This window comes from Podarcis gaigeae (assembly GCF_964106915.1).
Source record: "Podarcis gaigeae genome assembly, chromosome: 17".
Lineage (NCBI taxonomy): Eukaryota > Metazoa > Chordata > Lepidosauria > Squamata > Lacertidae > Podarcis > Podarcis gaigeae.
In genome coordinates this window covers 38,115,895-38,137,112 of record NC_139694.1, presented here as the reverse complement: position 1 = coordinate 38,137,112, position 21,218 = coordinate 38,115,895, and the positions used below count along the sequence as shown (strand labels likewise).

The 21,218-nt window shown below is 45.6% G+C and overlaps 1 protein-coding gene across 2 annotated transcripts in view; it reads left to right on the top strand.

Annotated features, from left to right (window-relative positions):
- PLXNB3 (plexin B3) overlaps positions 1 to 18,168 on the top strand; it is a 57,371-nt gene extending 39,203 nt beyond the window's left edge. For both annotated transcript variants that reach the window (XM_083718223.1, XM_083718224.1), the window contains exons 21-35: positions 1,880 to 2,028; positions 2,159 to 2,259; positions 3,053 to 3,270; positions 4,160 to 4,338; positions 5,034 to 5,100; positions 5,927 to 6,248; positions 6,452 to 6,555; positions 6,859 to 6,946; positions 8,046 to 8,215; positions 9,956 to 10,116; positions 10,285 to 10,432; positions 14,078 to 14,142; positions 15,111 to 15,186; positions 16,943 to 17,017; positions 17,392 to 18,168. In XM_083718223.1, the coding sequence (XP_083574349.1) occupies positions 1,880 to 2,028; positions 2,159 to 2,259; positions 3,053 to 3,270; positions 4,160 to 4,338; positions 5,034 to 5,100; positions 5,927 to 6,248; positions 6,452 to 6,555; positions 6,859 to 6,946; positions 8,046 to 8,215; positions 9,956 to 10,116; positions 10,285 to 10,432; positions 14,078 to 14,142; positions 15,111 to 15,186; positions 16,943 to 17,017; positions 17,392 to 17,496 (2,028 nt within the window). In that variant the 3' untranslated portion in view covers positions 17,497 to 18,168. The remainder of the gene's footprint in view (positions 1 to 1,879; positions 2,029 to 2,158; positions 2,260 to 3,052; positions 3,271 to 4,159; positions 4,339 to 5,033; positions 5,101 to 5,926; positions 6,249 to 6,451; positions 6,556 to 6,858; positions 6,947 to 8,045; positions 8,216 to 9,955; positions 10,117 to 10,284; positions 10,433 to 14,077; positions 14,143 to 15,110; positions 15,187 to 16,942; positions 17,018 to 17,391) is intronic.
- The last annotated feature ends 3,050 nt before the right edge of the window (positions 18,169 to 21,218 follow it).

Below are 21,218 nucleotides of genomic sequence, written 5' to 3'. Positions count from 1 at the left end.
TTTGTGTCCTTCCTTTTCCTGCTCCAACCAAAAGTCACTTGGTTGATGACTGGGATCAGAATTGCTAACCCCTGACCCAGAGGTGGTGGCTGCTTTCGCACACTTGCAGGCCCCGCCCTGTGTGGGATCAGTGCACAGAAATGCATTTTTTACCTGTTTCTGTCCATTTTTTATGTGCATGTAACATACCTTCAGTTTTTCCCCCCTTTGGCTGGTTTAAATTACCGTATTTTTCGCCCTATAGGACGCACCGTCCCATAAGGCGCACCTAGTTTTTTTTGGGGGGGAAATAAAGGGGAAAAAATTATTTTCCCCCCCCCAGGCGCGGGGCTGGGGCGGGGGACGCCCGCCGGAGCTTCCCCTGACCCCAGCCCCCAAACAGGCAGCTCTCTGCAAGCCGTGGGAGCCCAGGGCTGGCTCCCGCTGCTTGCGGAGAGGTCCGCGAAGCCTGGACGCGCTGAGCTCAGCGCGCCCAGGCTTCCGCATGCAGGCACCTCTCCGCAAGCAGCGGGAGCGCTCCCCCCGCTTGCGGAGAGGTCCGCGAAGCCTGGCGAGCGAGAGGGGTCTGTGCGCACCGACCCCTCGCGCTCTCCAGGCTTCCGCGAAAGCCTGCATTCGCCCCATAGGACGCACACACATTTCCCCTTCATTTTTTGAGGGGGAAAAGTGCGTCCTATAGGGCGAAAAATACGGTATTTGAAAACTTCAAGGAACGAAACAGTTTTGTTGCTATATAAAAGGTCATAGAATCCTTTTATTTTTGGTTCTCCTATATCTTCAAAAATGTTAACATGCTGATGTAAAGCAGATATAAAAAACAGCTAGGAATTGTTTTAGTGTAACATCATATACTGTTTTTGTAGCTCTTTACCTTTCCTTGTTCAGATTACAAAATAGAGTATATATTTCAATTTTATTTTAGATGTAAGGCTTTTGGCTGACATATGGGATTTTAAATGTCCATTTTCTCAGCATCCCAGTGTCACAGAAGGTTGGTTTGCACACCAAACTGTGCCTTGTTTAATGTCCTACAATTGGTTTCATATCATATTTTGTAAATAGTTTTGGTGTTGCCCAAATTAATTTTTTAAGTGGCTGCCATTTTGTGATTTCCCCCCTCCCAACTTAGGCATCTAAAAAGCTTTGTGTTAGTTATTAGGCTTGCCTTCAAAATGTCATCAAAACAGGTTAAGCAACAGCAGGAGTTGGTGTCTACACTCTTTGTGGCTACCCTGGACAGAGAGTAAAATGCATTGGTCTGATACAGGCATATTTGGATTCAGCCGGTCAAAACACACTGAAGCAAACACATTCCCCTTAAGTAAGCTAAAAGCTTGTGGAAACTTGCTGGCTATCATGCCCCAATTTTATGCTTCACTGTGCCTCTGGATTAAATGGTAGGTCAGAACTTTTCAGTAGATTGTGGGAGACTTGTCAGGAAACAAAGACGAGAGAACTACCAGTGCAGGCTGAGGTTTCCTCACAGTAGTAGGAGCCACTGTTTTAGGGTTAGGTTTTGTCTTTGAAAAGTATGGAATCTCCTGCTGTATACCATTAGATCTGCAGACTTGGAATGGCCCTTCTTTATATATTGTTGGACTCCCAACTCCCATCAGCGCAGTCAGCATGCCCCGTGGTCACAGATGATGGGGAGGGAGTATTAAGCACATCTGGCAGGAGGGTGAACAGGGCAAAGGGGATGGGAGCCTTCAAATTCTAAAAAGATTTCAGGTGACCTGGACTTCAATTCAGAAAGACTTATGCCCCAGTATATTTGTAAGTTTTTAAGGCTCCACAAGACTTTGCTGTTTTGTTGCTACAGACAAATCTGGCCACCTCTCTGGAGTCATCTTTCTGTGTTGTCGTTGTCACTTTACAGGTGCAGATGGGAAACTTGCGCCTGGATCTTGGCCGAGTTCGCTACGACACTGAGCCACCCTCCCGTTTCCCGCCGGAAGCCCAAATTGGGCTGGGGGTGGGGGCAGCCGTGTTGGCTTTTGTAGTTCTGCTGCTCATCCTCATGTACAGGTATCAACATTACGATGTTTCAGGGGGAGGGGTGTGCAGGGGGGGTGAAAAGTTGCTTTTTCCCCTTCAACCCCCCCCCCCAATCCTTGCTTCTGTAAAAACTGCGTTGCTTCTCCCCTCATCCTGGCAGGCGAAAGAGCAAGCAAGCCCTACGAGACTACAAGAAAGTGCTGGTGCAGCTTGAGAACATGGAGATCAGCGTTGGGGACCAGTGCCGCAAGGAATTCACTGGTATGGGATTGGGGGGGGAGCAAGTATGGAGGAGGGAGGAGGTGAGTTTGAGCCACAGGCAGGAGAGCAGTGGCATGAAATAGACGAAGGAACAGCTTGAGGAGGGTGGGGGAAGTGAAACTATGCTTTTCTGAATGATACCTGGATGACACGGAGGGCTAGGAATAAGGTTGTGTTATCACTCCCTCTACTCACTTCTAATAACCCTACTCCTAATTATAAGCAGCAGTCTGGGGCACAGAAATTAAGCAGGTGACATGGAGGGAGGTGGTGAGACAAATTTCACTTGCCTAATTTCTGAGTGCTGGGCTGTTCAAAGCCAGGAGTTGGGGAGCCAGCAGCCTTTCAGATGTTGCTGAACTTCATCTCCCTTCATCTCTGACCCGTTGGTTGTGTTGGCTGGGACTGGTGTGCTTTGGAGACCATCAACACCCCAAAAGCCACAGGTTCCCCATTCCTAGTTTAAATGTGCAGGATTTAATGAGTCTGTGGCTGCATAATGATTGATTGATTGATGATGATGCACAAGAACAGAGTTCGAAGGGTATTTCCTGAAGGGATACATTTCCAGAATTTCATAAAGGAAGCTGTTTTGAGATGAATTGCAGAAGGATGTTTGCTGAGAATCGCTAACAGCTATGTATTTGGGTAAAGAATTCCTTCAAACGGGGATCTTTTCTCCCAATGTAATGGTTGTGTGTTGCTCACTCTTTTCTTTTGCTTTTCTTCTCCACCCCTCTCTTCATTCTTGCCTTCCCACCCGTCTCCCAACACAACCCCCTGCTTGCTTCAGACCTGATGACGGAAATGACTGACCTGAGCGGGGAGCTGGAGGGTTCAGGGATCCCATTCCTGGACTACAACACCTACACCCAGCGCGTCTTCTTCCCGGCTCAGGGGGACGTGCCATTGCGGCGTGTGCTGGATCTGCCCGAGGGGCGCCGTGCCACAGTGGAGCAGGGCCTGGGGCAGCTCTCCAATCTGCTGAACAGCAAAGTCTTCCTGCTGACGGTGGGTGATCTGGGGGGATAAGGGGGAAGGGTCCAGAAAGTGGTTGAGCTAGAGGGTCAGTCCGATGCCATACAGTGGTACCTCGGGTTAAGTACTTAATTCGTTCCAGAGGTCCGGTCTTAACCTGAAACTGTTCTTAACCTGAAGCACCACTTTAGCTAATGGAGCCTCCCGCTGCCACCGCGCCACAGGAGCACAATTTCTGTTCTCATCCTGAAGCAAAGTTCTTAACCCGAGGTACTATTTCGGAGTTAGCAGAGTCTGTAACCTGAAGCGTATGTAACCCGAGGTACCACTGTACTTGGATAGGGAGTGGAGGGAGAGGTTGTCTTGCAAGTGGAGTTTTTTTGGGGATTTTGTGTGTGAGGATGCATATGAATGCAAGGTTATTGCATGGGAGATCAGCAGTATCTTTTTAAATTTCTAGATGAGAGAGCGAGCCTTAAGGAGCACAATTCTAGTTGTACTGAACAGTAGGTAGAGACACAGTATGGAGAGCAGCTGCTTCTGAAAGTCTCCTCCTGCATTTAGACCATGTAAAGTGTGTGCTGATAACCTCTGGGGGTTGCAGTCTGGCACCTCCTTGTTCAGGGATGGGGATCCTGGCACTCTCCAAGTTGTGCTAGATTCCAAGTCCCATCATCCACAGCCAGCATGGGAGCTGTAGTCCAGCAGCACCTGGAGGAAGTCCAGCAGCACCATCAGGGTGTTTGTGTCTGTGTGTGCACTTTAGAGGTTTTGTTCTGCTGTATGAATGGGATGAAGGCGGCACACAACATCTGCCCCAAGTCCTGTTTCCTGCTCTGGCAAAGGAGTAGGACCGAACGGGTTGTACCGTAGTGTGAGGATTCTGGCAGAGGTGACGAGAGTCTTCCCTTGCTGTTCCCAGTTAATCCGAACTCTGGAGGCCCAGCCTACCTTCTCCCAGCGGGATCGATGTCATGCAGCATCACTGCTCTCATTGGCCCTTCATGGGCGCCTGGAGTATCTTACAGACATCATGCAGACTCTGCTGAGTGATCTTGCTGCCCACTGCGTCACCCGCAATGCCAAGCTCATGCTTCGCAGGTAGGCCCTGTGTTCAGGATGGGGCATTGTGGAGGTGGGGAAAGATGTCCTTGAAGTCCCTATAGGTGCCTTCTCCCACTTCTTCCCCTGGGGGGTAGATGTTTTCACAGTTGGTCATGGTTGCCAACTGGCAAGAATTTTTATTTGCCTGGCCAGAATTAATCCCCCTGGCTTGCTGCCAGAACTGAAGAATGCAATGCCCTGCCCCCCCCAAAAAAACCTGTTATATTTTGCTGGTGTTGTATGTCCACAAGGTAATTAATGCTTAAACTGGAATGTCTCAAACCACAAACATGCTGAAATAAATTAGAGATGAGGAGCATTTTAAAAACTCTCATTTTGCTGCTTTATATTAAAACAGCAAGTTTTTTATACTTATAAACAGAAAGCAGTTCCTTGAACTACGTTTAAGCATTCTGTATATGTTGAGAGACTGCCCTGATGTTCTTATAAACAGCAACACTTAAACTTAAGTACCTGTTTTTTAAAAAGTATTCATCTTAAGGTACCACAAGTTTTTATTTCAAAACCACTCTACTTAACCCTACATTTGTTCTGCAGAACAGAGTTTTGAATTTAAAACTGTGGGCCAAGGATTGCTGTCACCATCTTGTGCTGCAGCTGGTAGCATACCTTGGCATGAGTGGGGAGGGGGGACGCTAGCAACTCTACTTAGCTCCTCAACTGTCCTGCAGGACAGAAACCATGGTAGAGAAACTGCTGACCAACTGGATGTCCATCTGCCTCTACTCCTATCTCAGGGTAAGTTGTAAAGCCTGTCTGGATGATGCCTTCTGCGTCTAAGGTGGGAGGTGCAGCCAGGAGGAGGAGTTCTGGTTGAAGGTGGGGGAACAAAACTTGCCCCACATTTTTCCACGAGTGCTCACTCTCCTGCTTCCTGTTCTTGCCTAGTCCTGTGGCTTGTTGAGGCTTCATAGGGGTAAACATTTTATCATGCTCTCTCGTCCCACAGCTAGTCCAGGGCATTTTGATGCTGGAGGCAGAACAATCCAGAGTACCCTAGCCAAACATACTTCAATTCAGAGTGGAGTACAATCCACCTTGTCCGAGTGATTATATTCATTTATTTATTGCATTTTCATGCTGCTTGAAGAGGCACATGTGGTTTCCCTGCCCCCTTTTATCTCCTCAGCAGCCCTGTGAGGGAGGTTGGGCTGAGCAAGAGAGGGGCTGGCCCAAGGCCAGTCTGTAAATGCCTGTGGATAAATAGGAATCTGGGTCTTATTAAATCTTGTGTGACACTCTAGTCATGACACTACATCAGCTTTCATAGGAAATGTATGTAGGAAAACATCTCAGTGGATTGGATCTTTCTCTCAAGCTTCACCTGAGAACTGAATTAAGTGGCCAGCACCACCAGCTGTGCTTTTTTGGCACTTTGCTTGGGATTTCCAAAAATGTACACTGCCCTGATGGTGGGTCCGGTAGAAAGATGTATGATTTTGAGGCTCCTACTTCTAGCTGTGCAGGTGTGGGGTTGTTAAGTGCAGTGCAGGGACTGTAGTGACTCTGGAGCCCAGGCTTCCTTCTCATTCCTTCCCTTCCTCCTCTGTGTTTTCCTACGAAGGAGGTGGCTGGTGAGCCCCTGTACATGCTCTTCCGTGCCATTAAGTACCAGGTGGACAAGGGCCCAGTGGATGCTGTGACAGGCAAGGCCAAACGGACACTGAACGATGGGCGGCTGCTGAGAGAAGACGTGGAGTATCGGCCCCTCAACCTGACTGTCCTGGTGAGGGGGGGCGGCCCAGGTGGTGCGGGTGAGACTCAGCGCATCCCAGCCCGTGTCCTTGACACAGACACCATCACTCAAGTGAAGGAGAAAATCTTGGACCAGGTCTACAAAGGCGTCCCTTTCTCCCAGCGCCCCTCGGTGCACTCCCTTGACTTGGGTAAGGAGTCTCCTCCATTCTCTACTCCCCACCTCACCCCAATCTGTGGGTCTTCCTTTGGATAAGGAAGGACCAAAACCTGTTGAGGATGTTTAGTTCATTTTGAGAGAGGCCCACATGAAGTTGTCCTGGGCTTGCTGTGGAGATTTGGGGGCAGGGGGTGGAAGTAGGAGACCCTCACCTGCCACTCTTCCTTTCCTCAGAGTGGCGCTCAGGCGTTGCTGGCCACCTGACGCTTTCGGATGAAGATCTGACCTCCATCACGCAGAACCAATGGAAGAGACTCAACACTCTACAACATTACAAGGTATGGGGTTGGGTGGGATGCAGTTGAATGGTAGAAGCTGGGAGGGAGGGAGTATAGAGTCGGGTAGCCCTCCAGACTCCAGTTCCCATTAGCACCAGACAGAATGGCAAGTGGTCAGGGTTGATGGGAGTTGTAGTCCAGCAGCATCTGGAGGGCATCACATTGGCTACCCTGACCGTGTCTGCAATGCTGGGCTTCCACATTTTGCTTCTGGCAGGAGAGTCATGGAGCTGGGAACCCGTCTCTCACCTGAACCTTTTTGTAGGTGTTTCACTTGTTTACTGTCCTTCCTCTTTTCCCCAGGTTCCAGATGGGGCCACAGTTGGCCTCATTCCCCGCCTTCACAATGACGTCTCCCAAGGCACCAGCCAGAACTTCTTCTCTGGAGAAAGTGAGTCTGCTTGTCTCTCTCTTCCTTGAGCCATTGCTCTCCCATGCAGTAGGGCAACCTCCTTTTCCCTTCCTCTCTGCAACTGGCAGAAACTGGTACACTGCAAAGAGATGTGGTTTTAACTATGGGCACAAATAGTGAGCAGTGCAGCTCAATTGCAGTGTGTGTGTCATAGGGAAGTCTCTTACCTTTTCATGGGGGTGGGGGAAAGCACCTTAGCCCTTTTTTGTAATGTAATGGGAGGGGTCCTTAATTTTCTAGCCTGAAAAAGTAATGGAAAAGCTCCAGACCAAGAGACTCTAAAATTACATGCCTGTAGATGTTTCTTCCTTCTCCTTTTGTACATAATGGTAATTCAAGTTATCACATGGGAATAAGCCTGTTTCATTTCTGTATCTATAGAGGCCTTTTGTTTTGCAAACAAGGGAGTCAAGTTTTTTCTAGTCTTCTTTTAGTCTCGGAAAGAAGAGCACAGATTGACATTTGTTATAAGTGCTCTGGGAGTGGCAACAAGAGGGGCACAGGGCCAGAGGCAGACAAACTGGAAACTTTTTAGGGAGGTACTGGAATTAAGAGAGTGAGGTGCCACATTGGTTGGGGAAAGGCCTGTGTGTGTGTGTGTGTGTGTGTGTGTGTGTGGCTTTTGTAGACCTTTAACAGAAACTAAACATTTTTTTAGATTTTTCTTTGTCACCTGGAGGATTAGATACTTCTTTGGCTCCCTTTTACACCCCCCCCCCAAAAAAAAACTTCAACTAATAGCATAGTTTATGTGGGAGCCATTTTGATTCTGCATTACAGAAGAATCATGGCCATGATAAAAAGTTCCCCAACTTCTGTGCTGCTTCCTTTATTCCTTGGGGGTGTGGGCGTATGGGCCATGTCAGTCTCACCAAACTCCCACTGGGTCCGTGTCTCCTCCTTCCTTCTTGCAGGCATCGTCATTCATCTCACACCTTTGTTTGCTGTTGCTGCTGGTAGCCAGGACTGGGGCCCTCGCAGTTGTCTCAGCTGTCCACAGGACAGGCAGGAGCCCTGAGGGCTGCCTAGTGGACTGCCCCATTTTCCATTGTAATGAGTCCTATTGCACCCTTTGCAGACACTCCAATGCTAGAGGACGGTGAGGATGGGGGGCTACGCCTCTGGCACCTGGTAAAGCCATCTGAAGAGCCTGAACTCACAAAACAGCAGCAAGAGCGGCGCAGCAGCCTTCGGGAGCGCGCCAAGGCGATTCCTGAGATCTACCTCACCCGCTTGCTTTCCATGAAGGTAAGAGGGAAAGCATTCCCCCTCCTCAGCCATTCCCCAATTATACCAGCCCTTTTAGAGCAGTGGGATTCTTTGGAGCCTGATCAGGATTTCCTCAGTCAGTAGATCAATAACGACAGACACATTTCCCTGCGTGAACGTGACCAGGTGCCCTTGAACAGGGCTTCCCAAACCATGGTCCATGGTCTCTGCACTTCATTTGGGTGGTCCGTGCTGTGTCCATATTCAATATTGTATTGATTTTTCATATTGATTTTGTGGAGTTCAAGTTGTAACACAATAAAATACAATTGGAGAAGCAAAAGAAGAAATAAAAATACAGTTGAAAATCATATAGCATCTAGCCCAGTGCATTACACTTGCTTACAACAGTCAGGAAAACAATTGTTGTCCACCAAGGCCCTCAGCAATTTTCAAGTGGCCCAGGAATGGGATGAGTGGAGTTTGAGAGCCACTGCCCTAGAATATTTCCTGGGTTCCTTGACATGGTAAATCTGGAAATGTTGGCTGCCACATCTAGAAAGCACAAGGGCCTTGTCTCCCAGTCTGCAGGTAGTGCAGATGAAAAGTTTTGTGTATCTGTCATAGGCAGTCCTTTTTTGCTAGAAAAATAGGTGCTGGTACTCACCAAGAAGTATCACACTTTTTAACAACAACAAAAAGAGGCTCCGGTACCATAAAGTTGTTACAGTAAGTGCCACACTTTTTAACAACAAGAACAAAGAGGTGCTGGTACTGTATATTCTTGAATCCCCCTGAAAGAAAAAGCACTGGTTATAGGCATACAGTATTTTGCAGTTCCTGTAGACTAGACTTTCCTTTCAGATACTGTTGGACTCCAAATCCCATCACCTCAACTATTGGCACTGCTGGCTGGAGCGGATGGGAGTTGGAGTCCAACAATATCTGGAGGGGATCTGTTTGAGGAAGGCTGCTGTAGACACTGTTCTTGGAAGTACCCCAAGATTAATACTTAATACAATATAGACTAGAACCTTGTTCTGGTTGTGCTGCTGCTGCTGCTGCTGCTGCTGCTGCTGCTGCTTTGTTTCTTACCTGCGTTTCACCATGAGGTCCCAGGTCCAGTTACCAACAATTTAAATTAAGAGGTTAGAATAGGGTTAAGTGGACAGCTGTATATTGACTACTCTAGGAATTTTTTTGTCACATATGCAACACATCAACAGTTGAACAGGTTAAATCTTGTTTGTTTGGGGTGTGATGATTCTTAGCCTAAGGCAGTTGCCAAAGATACTTCGTACAGCCCTCTAAACTGAAGGATAAACAACCAGTTCAATTTATTTGACAATTTTGAAACTAGTATGGTGGCAGATGGTTTGTTTTGTCCTTGGCAAGTTCCATTCCATAGAAGTCAAACTTTTCCATCCATATTAAATTTAGGGCTATAATACAGAGGTACAGTAATGTTGGAAATGTATTTAAGACTAGATGCTCCTGAGAACATAACAGTTGTTTTGAGAATGGAATGGGTTGGAGGGGTCTATAGCTTAGCTATTGGTTTACAGTTCTTTCAAGGGAGGTAAAAGGAACTTCCTGTGTTATGCTTTCAGGAGCAGTTTCTGTCTGTACAAAAAAAAAGGTATTTGGACACCAGATTGCTCTGTTGCCAATGTAGGATGCTGTAGAAACATGATGTTATTTATGTGGCTGATTCCTGGCTGCCTCAGCAGTGCACCTATGAGTCTCTAATCCCCTCTTTCTTCCCTTTATTCTCCAAAGGGGACGCTACAGAAGTTTGTGGATGATGTGTTCCAGGCTGTCCTGAGTGTGAACCGCCCAGTACCAATTGCTGTCAAGTATCTGTTTGACCTGCTGGATGAGCTAGCAGCGCGGCACGGGGTCACTGAGCCAGAGACGCTGCACATCTGGAAAACAAACAGGTGGGGTGGACACGGGGTTGCTGAGGCAGCATTGGCTGGGAATGGATGGTGGCCGTAGGAGCTGAGACTGGGAGAGTGAGTTGTGGAGACTGAACATTTTCAGCCAGAAGGGCTGAAGACAGCCAGCCAGTTGCTAACTTGGTTTCTGCCTTTCCCCCTCCTCCTTAGTTTGTTGCTGCGCTTCTGGGTGAACACACTCAAGAACCCACAGTTCATTTTTGATGTGCGTGTCTCTGACAATGTGGACGCCAACTTGACTGTCATTGCTCAGACATTCATTGATGCCTGCACAACTGCTGAGCACAAAGTTGGCAGGGTAAGTTTATACATCTGCACATGTCTAAAGGTCACACCCATATCAGACCAGGATCAAAAGAGGACAGGTAGTGCTTGCCTTGATCCATTTCCCTAAATGATGATGTCAGGTGGTTAACCATGGTCTGCCCTCTGTTCTGAAACAGGATACTCCAGGCATTTAACTTGAATATGAATCCCATTGCCACTGACAGAGGTAGCCAGTTGCACTGGGTAAAGGGGGGGAGGGGGCTTCATTTCCCCCAGTATTTTTGGGCAGGGGGCAGTGCCACCCCAGTACTGAGGGGGCTGCTGTCCCCACAGCTGTCAGTCACCCTCCAAGTGCCCCAACCTCAGCCTCTGCACGGCAGCCCAGAAGCCAGGCAGTGGCTGTGACAAGTGTGGGCAATCTTTGCTTCTCTCATCCCAGCTGCAGCTTGGCAGCCCAGAAGCCGGGCGGGGGCTGGGACGAGCAAGCGTGGAGCTCGCCCTCCACATGTTTTGCCTGCGCCCCCTCAGCCCTGCTGTTCAACTATGGATTTTAGATGCCATTTGGGCAGCAGATTTGGAGACTCAGAGAGAGGGCCTATGTGCGAGACAGTCCACTGGGCAAGTACCCTTGGGACTCTCCTATTCATTTTAATGTGGAAGATTCCCAGGGGATTCCCATGTTAATTAGCCATTTGGATTTCCTGCTTGAGGCACCAAAATCTCTTGTCCTCTGCCTTATAATTGCCACGATTTTAACCCTCACAGTTAGCATACTGCCATAAACAGAACAGGAACAAAATGGATGGCACACAGCAGAGGGACCTTAATCAGACTGTTTGTTTGAAGAGCAGCTGAATAAAACACTCCATATTGGCTCAAGGAATTGAAACAAGTGACACTTTTTGAAAAACAAATCTTCCATGAAACCAGGCTTTCATGGGAGCAAAGGTGTCTGTCTAACTAGCAGAAGCCACCTTGTCCCATCTCTACTGAGGACCATTTCTGATGTCCCAGAGGAAGTGGAGAGCAAACTTCAAGATATTGGACAAAGGGGGAGCAAATTTTTCCCCAGCATCACAAATCACTGGTTTGCAAGTATGAGCATGACTGTTCATGTCTTCTTGCATATAAAGGTATTCCTTAATGCAATAATCTTGACATAAGAGCGAAAGTCCCATTCTTAGTTCAGTGGTATCTTATAATCCACCAAACTATCATCTCGATTCCAGTATGTCTGTTGTGGTTTTGGCCTGTTTCAAACACTTGCACACAAGTACTGATTTCAAGATGCTTATTGCTGATTGTGTGAGAATGACTTTTCTCCCATCTAGGCCATTTAACAGTCAAACCTTGTTAATTACGTTGCATCACTCCACTTAACGTTCAGTATTGCAAAACATATCATTTCCCGCACCTTAACATTTTATCCGTCTGGGTACATATATTATTACAATGTTCAAAATTGTGGTTACAAGCAGTCCCAAATCCAGGCATGCCAGCATACACTTAGGTTGCCAGTCAGAACTGTGGGGGCTGCACCTGGCCCCCAGTTTTTCTGGGCTCCCCTCTACTTCCTCAACTTGAGCGATTTTCTTTGGGGATGTGCAAAGAGCTATGTAGAGCACTGAAATACTGCCCTCTTAAACTGGAAATCATTCTCAGCTGTTTAATGCCCTCTGATAATTCACCCAGTGTTGCCCACACAATCAAGCCTTAAGGTGTTTTAAAATGAAATCTGAGACTGCAAGGATGTTTGTGTGAAATGTAAAGGGAGCCTTGACTTATAGAGCCTTTTTGATCTAAAAGTCTTATTTCTGCCCTCATCATAGAAATGTTGGAGTTTTCCCCGTTTGTTTGTACAACAGTGCATGTGTGATGCTCTGCCATGCTTAGTCACACCCACCCACACCCACAAAGACACACACAGAGAGAGAGAGAGAGAGAGAGAGATTTAGACACATCACCATATGTTCTAGACCTGAACTTTGGCTAAAATCTAAGCCCCAATTTATGGCCCCAAGTGCCTTTCCCACATTCTTGTCACTCTCTGGAAACATATGGGTTGAGGGTCTCAGCTTTGTTTTCCAGAATTTCTGAAAACAATTTTCAGGGTTGTTTTGCAGATCCCTGAAAGAAGGTTTGCTGGGCCTGAAACATGTTGCATATTAAATCGTGTCTTAGATATATTGGGGAACGTTTTTCTTTCCTTTAAAAATAAAATACAGCTACAGCTTATTTTTGTCATTTCCACGCAAAACCCAGCAATTCTAGAAGATGAGGGTGGGGGCAGGGAGAACATCCTGTAGTATTGGGGACAAGAAGGATTGTTTCTGCATGTACTGTAGAAGTTGATCTCTCTCAGTCTCTCGTAACAGCCTGTCAAACTGGTCAGACCTGACTGAGACCTGCTTTTGCCACCTCTCAGGCATCATTCCCAAGGACTGGTGGTTCTCTCAAATCTTTTTTTTTCCATGACCAAGAGCTCACTTGATTATGTTTTTAAAATGTAGGCATTTCCATTTTTAATTTGGGGTTTAGTTCAGCCACCTTACTCAGCAGCTCATCATGCCCCTCTAGTGTTTTGCCAGGAGGCCCTTTCAGAAAATGCCCAGCTCTGAGGTTTTGTTTGGAATTCTAGATTTGCTATAGAAAGAGGGTTGTGAGATCAGGTGGGAGGTCCCTCTTGGGGGAAGGGAAGCCATGATGCATAAAGCAGCACAATCGGTAGGGTGGTTGGTGTTTTTCACCTTTAAGCCACGTTCAGAAATAGCAAATCATTATTTATGTTTGGATGCAAAAGTATCTTGGCACAGAAAGTATGCTGGGATTTAGAATTAGCCCTTCTGTGTTTTCTGTTCTGCATTAATGATGCTGGCTGGCTGGATCAAACCAAGGTTCATTTCATTCAGCATCAGTTCCCAACAGCAGTCAGCCATATGCCTTTGGGAATCTCAAAAGCAGGACACTGAGGTGATGGCCATCCCATTTGTTCCCAGAATCTGGTTATTATTTTTTAAAATTTAATTTAATTTAATTTCTATTTATTTATTTATTTATTTATTTATTATTATTATTATTATTATTATTATTATTATTATTATTATTATTTTACTCTTCTTCCCCTCTCCCCTCCATGTTTTTTCTTAATACCTGATAGTAATGTCCTTGAAGAGGGCTTTACTGAGGTGGTAAATCTGTCTACGCTGCAAGTAGGTTTCAGAGAAAATTGGAGATTTGTGCATGCAGACAACTATGTCAGAGAAAAAGCTATGCTGTAACTCTTTTCTCTAATATATTATTATTATTATTATTATTATTATTATTAATGCAGGGGTTTTTTGCATGTAGGAGAATTTCCTCACCTGCATGTGAGGGGGCAGGCTTTGACTCTTCACATGCTCAGAGGAACTTCCCCTCCTCTCTGTTAGCTTTGCAGAGTACTGCATAGGGAGCATGCTTTGGAATGGGCTCCTATTTAAATGCTGAATTGGTCTTATAAACTTTACATTTTCTCTCTCTCTTAAAATGCAGTCTGGACAGCCTGAAAACTAACCAGTTGCACCCCATACCATACCTACAGGTGGAGACATAATTCTTGAGTCTGACTTCTGTCCCCTTTCCAAAACTTCTTCAAATCTTATGCCACCTTTTGTTCTCTCTCTCCCTCCCTCCTCAGGATTCACCAGTCAACAAACTACTCTATGCCAGGGAAATCCCACACTACAAACAGATGGTGGAGAAGTAAGTGTGAAAAACAGAAAAAAGGTGGTTGTGGTAGAATAATACCTAGCCCTGCAGAAAATGAGAGCTTGTGGGTCTGTTTGGGGAAGCCAGGAGTCCTGGGAGCTGATTGCATATATTCTATGTTTGTTTTAAAAATATGCAAAAGGAAATACTAATTTTGCAAGTTATAAATTATGCAAAGAGAGCAGATTTACAACCCCCCCCCCTTATTTTACATAATTCTGCTTCTGCCAGTGATATGGAAGAGTAAGGAGCTGAGCACGGCTTTGAAGCCCCATCTTTAATGGGAATCTTATTAGCTTCCTCCATGGCTTTGGAGATTTCTCAGTCAGCATCCACAAACTTGTGAGCATATCTTCATAAATTCCAGCTTCATAAATGTCTTTTATTTAATGAAGATATTCTAAGGGATAGAGTAGGAACCGGCAAGCCACTCCAGTATCCCTGCCAAGAAAACTCCATGGACAAAGGCGTGCTCTGGTCCATGGGGTCACGAAGAGTCGGACAAGACTAAACGACTAAACAATTCTAAGGGAACTGAATCCTGCATGTTTTCTGCACAGATGCAAAATCACACCTTCCGGACCACATCCATTTAACTAACATTGCTCAAAGATTTCACATCCAAAAATGCATTGAAAGGGTGAAAAAGCCCACCATTTTTGTTACCCAGTATGAATGAAAGAAATGCTTAGTGGTCTTCTCCCAGTATTGATTAATTAATTAATTAATTAATTAATTAATTAATTAAATCCTGTATAATTAATTAATTAAATTAAAACAATGACATCTTTCAGCATACTACAGAGTGAGGAGAGGGTGTTGTAGACAGTGTTGGATGTTATGAATGTTGCTGGCTGGCTTGAGAAAGTCATTTTTAGGGCAGGCAAAGGAGACTTGCATTGCAGTGTGGCCCCTCCCCACTAACCTTTCTCTTCTCTCCCCCCACCCTCCTCCACTGTTAGGTATTATGCTGATATTCGACAGACTGTTCCTGCCAGCTACCAAGAGATGAACTCAGCCCTGACTGAACTCTCGGGGGTAAGGGAATCCTGCCATGATTCCAGAACCAAAAATAGTATTTAAAAACTGCACTCTCTCCGCCTCACTAATTTTAAAACTCTCCCATGCTTACTTAATCTGCCACTTTCAAACAAGGAAAGGTTGCGTGGCAGAGCAAATAAATGCCTCAAAATCAGTTTACATATTCAGTGGATTTTCATGATAATGATGATGACTACTACTATCGTCACCATCATGAAAATTCACTGAATATGTCAACTGACTTGACTTCAGTATGTGGAGGGTGGAGGGGAGGGGTTGCTGCACAGTCCCTTGATTTTGAGGCATTTATTTGAGGCAGTAGTAGTAGTACTATTACATTTATATGCAGTCCATCTGACTGGGTTGCCCCAGCTACTCTGAGCAGTTTCCAGCAAAATATAAAAACGCAATAAAGCAACAAACATAAAAAAACTTCCCTATACAGTGCTGTCTTCAAATGTCTTCTAAAAGTTAGACAATTGTGCCGTTCCATGTTATGTCGAGAATATGTCGCAAGAGATCTTGGAAAGTCTTTAAATCACAGGTTGAACAAGGGCTGCTTGCTGCAGTTTGGCCCAAACTTGGATTGTTTATATAGGCAACTCCCCATTTACGAGGGGGTTACGTTCCGAGGCACCGCGCACATACAGTATGTGAAATCCTGTATATTTGAAACACAATTGGGAAGAAGTCCCAGCAAAAGAAGAATGGATACAAAAACTTATGGAATATGCAGAAATGATGAAACTTACTGGAAAAATAAGAAATCAAGATAATAATGTTTTAAATAAAAGAATGGAAATGGTTTATTGAATATTTACAAGCAAACTGTAAACAGATAAGAACATTGGCAGGATCATTGTAATAACCTGCAGTTTTATAAGCGGATGCTCACATATTGAGCATGTGTCAACGGGGGGTTGCTTGTATTTACCAGATCACTTCATCATATACCAGTCCACTGAAACTGGGGCAGGGCACCTCTCTGTGCAAAGGCATGCATTGTGCTCCCTTGTTGGGATCCCATCAGCAAGGTCTGCAATCACACAATGTCCCTCCATCAATTATTGCTCCCTTTCTGAAGTTGTCTTAATTGTTGTTTTTAGGATTGTTATACAATGAGTATAATGTGCTAAGGTAAAGGTAAAGGTCCAGTCGTGACCGACTCTGGGGTTGCGGCGCTCATCTCATTTTATTGGCCGAGGGAGCCGGCGTACAGCTTCCGGGTCATGTGGCCAGCATGACTAAGCAGCTTTCTGGCAAACCAGAACAGCGCATGGAAATGCCATTTACCTTCCCGCTGGAGCAGTATCTATTCATCTACTTGCACTTCGTGCTTTCAAACTGCCCGGTTGGCAGGAGCAGGGACCGAGCAATGGGAGCTCACCCTGTTGCGGGGATTTGAACCGCCGACCTTCTGATCGGCAAGTCCTAGGCTCTGTGGTTTAACTCACAGCGCCATCCCTAGCATAATGTGTAGAAATATGCAAAAATATAAGGACCATAGTTCAGTGGCAGAGTGTGCTTTGCATGCAAAATGTCCCACATTCAATTCCTGGCATCTCCTGGTAGGTCTGGTTGAGCCCTCCTTTTCTGAACCCTGGAGAGATTCTGCCTGTCAGTGTTGACAGTACTGAGCTACATAGACCAATGGCCTGACTAGATAAGGCAGCTTCCTATGTCCACATGTAGTTGTAGTGAAAATGTAATTAAAACATCTAACGTTTCATTTTTCACCCTCCTGTTTCGGCAGAAATATTCCTCTGACCTCAACTGCCTGGTGGCCCTGCAAGAACTTTATAATTATATTAACAAGTACTATGATCAGGTATGATAAATCCTTTGAGATTTTGTACTTGCAGGATGTTGGTGGGGGTGGGACGGAGGGACATAAACAGACCAATTTCTGCGGGAGAGGGTGGGGTGGGAGTGCACCCATCTATTCTAATCCATTCCTTGCAGAGAGGTTGGTTGCTGGGAAGGGAAGGCCTGTAGGACCGGGATGGGAATCATGTGGCCCTCCAGATATTGTTGGACCCCAACTCCCACCAGGCCCAGCCCGTATGGCTAGTGGTCAGGGATTATGGGCGTTGCAGTCTGGCAGCATCTGGAGGGCTCTGGCACAAGTTAGCCAACCCTGCTGTAGAAAGACTTCTGCTAGGATAGGTAGGCAAAATATTGACTTTGTGTGCTTCTTTGCAGATAATCAGTGCACTAGAAGAGGACCCACTGGGCCAGAAGATGCAACTGGCATATCGACTGCAACAGATTGCAGCTCTCGTAGAGAACAAAGTTACTGACTTGTGACACTCCTGGGTCCACTACCTGCTCAGATTCAGCACACACGAGGAACTGTACAATCCTAAACTCAGCATGAAATCCCACTGAGTACAATGGGGTTTAATTCCCTAGCAACTGTGCTATTTAGGGTTGCAGCCTTTTAAGGGGGCAAGGTTGAGCCATACTGAAAGCTCCCTGCCACCTCTGTGCATGGGTCTGTGCGCACGCCATGCCTCCAGTCAGTGCCTTAACTGCATAGAAGCTGCCAGGGTCTCTCGCACTCAGTGCTCTCTCTCTCTCTTTTTTTAAACTAGCTGCAAAGAGAATCTTCCCAGTCCAATACACTGGATTTGTAAATAAAAGGGTGTATTTATTTCTGTGGCTCTCTGAAAAGGGTACCAGCTACTGTCTCCCACCTTTTTGGGGGAGTGGGGTTGTGGCAGGTCCCTGCTGACCACTGCAGTCTCTGGGATTTGGGGGATTGACCCCAATTTCCTGGCTGGTAATGCACTAATATTGGGGTGGAAACACCACCTTCCTCTGAACAGACTCTACTAGTCTCTCTTTTAACTTTCCCCATCTCTCTTTCCCCCTCCCCAACACCCCCATTTTATGTATATATGGGAGCTCCCTGCTCCAGGATTGTATTTATTTTAATGAGATTTTGAAGAATAAAAAAAACACACCACTTTTCAGAAAGGTACTGTTGTCTGGTTTATTCACACAACCTAAGGGAGGAAGGGAATGGAAAGGTTTGCCTTAAACAAGTTACTAGATGATTCCCACTTGGTAACTAAGGGGTGAAAGCTGGGAAGACTGAACTGCCTCCGGAGAGTTAAGATGGGGTGGAACTTGTTCCCTTTGGCTCTTTGTCACCGGATTAGTTGATTAGAAACTGCATGTGTTCCAAACCCAAGTTGCTGTGCATTCTCCGATTCCACATATACATGAAATACAGTGGTACCTTGGTTCTCAAACTTAATCCGTTCCGGAAGTCTGTTCCAAAATCAAAGCGTTCTAAAACCAAGGTTCGCTTTCCCATAGAAATTAATGCAAATTGGATTGATCCATTCCAGACTTTTAAAAACAACCCCTAAAACAGCAATTTAGCATTAATTTTACTATCTAACAAGACCATTGATCCATAAAATGAAAGCAATAATCAATGTACTGTACTATAAAATAAATAAAACAGTATTGTAGATGATAATTATTTTTTTTTAAGTTATTGTTTATCTGCACTGATGATAGTCATTGTTTGGATGGGGGGGGGCTTTTTTTTTTAAAGTACATTTCATTTTATTTCTCCAATTTTTTTATTTTTTTTATAATAATTTTATTGATTTTGCAACACAAAGAACAAAACAACACACAATACATAGACAAACAAAACATATAAACATGTATAATTTCAACACCTCTTTTTCATAGACCTTACTTCCCAGACTTCCCCTTACCTCCCCTTTTCTGCATCCCTGTTTTAAAATTTCTTCAACAACCCCTCACTCCAATTAACTAATTGCTCATTTTCTTTTTTTCTTTTTTTTTAGCTTCTTCTCATACTTAGTCAATTACAGCTGTAATTCTATATTTTCTCCTTTCCCTTGACATTTTAGCACTCATTAATTTTACAACAGTTCTTGAGATATACTTTAAATTTCTTCCAGTCTTCTTCCACCGTCTCTTTTTCTTGGTCACGGATTCTGCACGTCATCTCCGCCAATCCCATGTAGTCAATCACCTTCGACTGCCATTCTTCCAGTGTGGGTAGTTCTTGTGTCTTCCTGGATGGGGGGGGGGGGGGCTTTTATCCATTTCTGCAATCACATAATAAGTAGCTGAACTGGGTCCCACACAGTCACAAAAACAAATTAACCAAAAAAGCCTCAAAAACAAAAATGCAAAATAAATAGCAAAAACAAAAGCGCCAAACAATCCATTCCAGAAGTCCGTTTGAGTTCTGAAATGTTCGAAAACTAAGGCGCAGCTTCTGGTTGCTGCAGGTGCCCCAGAAACAATAGCTGACAGCCGCATCGGACGTTTGACTTCTGAAAAACATTCGAAAACTGGAACACTTCCGGGTTTTCGCCGTTTGGGAACCAAGGTGTTTGAGAACCAAGGTACCACTGCATGGTATTGGGTGTGCTTGCCCCTGCACATCATGGGTGCACATCACTCTATGCAGTTGCTTCATTTTTTAAAATCCATTTTCTGCTAATGTGCTCTGCTCTGTTGCAATTGCTCAGAAGTCCTAAGCTGTGTGATCTATGTGGTTAAACTACTTGTTGTAACCTGCTGTTAACTATACTAACTGTTACGGTATTTTTTGTAAGTTGCCCTGAAGGCCCAAAGTGGGTCAAAAGAAGAGGAGGAAGTTTAAATCACACACCAGGGTTATCTGCGTTACCTTAAGAATTTACACATAATCAAAATTGCTGCTGACTTGAAATCTTCTGCTGGTGAAGGAGCAGTGCAAGTTCAACTGCTGCTGACAAGATATAACTGAAGCAGTAGATGCAGATTGAACATAAATATGCCTAGAGTCCCAGTTTCAGTGTCTCCTCAGAGAATGCAGCAATGGCTTTAACATGTGCATTCATTCATGCATATAACCAATCTTCCCCACACAGGGAGAGAAACCAAATCTGTACAGGGGGAAACCGTCGTTATGGGGCAGCCTCTTTAAGTGCATTCAAGGGCTGTGAGCTCATGATGAAATGAAGATCAGGGGACAGAGCAACTGTGCAAGGCAGAGAACCTGAATTCACCCACCTCTTGCAAGATGATCTTCTATGTGTTTCTGCCAATTGTTTTGCCCTAATCCTGTTACTAGGGATGCGGGTGGCGCTGTGGGTCAAACCAAAGAGCCTAGGACTTGCAGATCAAAAGGTCGGCGGTTTGAATCCCCATGACGGGGTGAGGTCCCGTTGCTCGGTCCCTGCTCCTGCCCACCTAGCAGTTCAAAAGCACGTCAAAGTGCAAGTAGATAAATAGGTAACGCTCTGGCGGGAAGGTAATCAGCGTTTCCATGCGCTGCTCTGGTTCGCCAGAAGCGGCTTAGTCATGCTGGCCACATGACCTGGAAGCTGTACGCCGGCTCCCTCGGCCAATAAAGCAAGATGAGCACCACAAGCCCAGAGTCGGCCACAACTGGACCTAATGGTCAGGGGCCCCTTTACCTTTACCTTTTTAATCCTGTTACTTAACTAACTTCTTGGGACATCCCCAAATTATTTACACTTTTTAATGGGCCCAGGTCCGATGGCCAAGAGAATGAACCACAACAGTGTGATACTAATCAGAAGTAAGCCCAATTGAGTTCAATGGGGCTTACTTCCATTTCAGTTGGGGTTCAGATCGCATCCTTAAATGGGAACCCCCTGGTTCAGTTCTAGACCTGCCCTGACCCTCAGCCTCCTTCCCTCACATCTCCAAAATAGGGCAAGGGATAATAATACAGAAATGACCTACCTTCTCATAGGGTGATTCTTAGGACTTCAAAGCACTTCACAAGCTTTAACACTATAAAAACGAAGCATCAGAATCTGCCTCACGCCAAGCCAGATGGCGCCTCTAGCTAGCTCAGTGTTGTCCACTGACTGGCAGCTGCCACTCTCCAGGGTTTTGAATGGGGAGCATTCCCAGTTCTACCTGCAAACTCGGGAACTTCTCCATGCAAATCACTGAGCTGCAGCATTATAGTGATTTAAGCCATAACGAGGAATTGCTCTCCAGTGAATCACAGGATG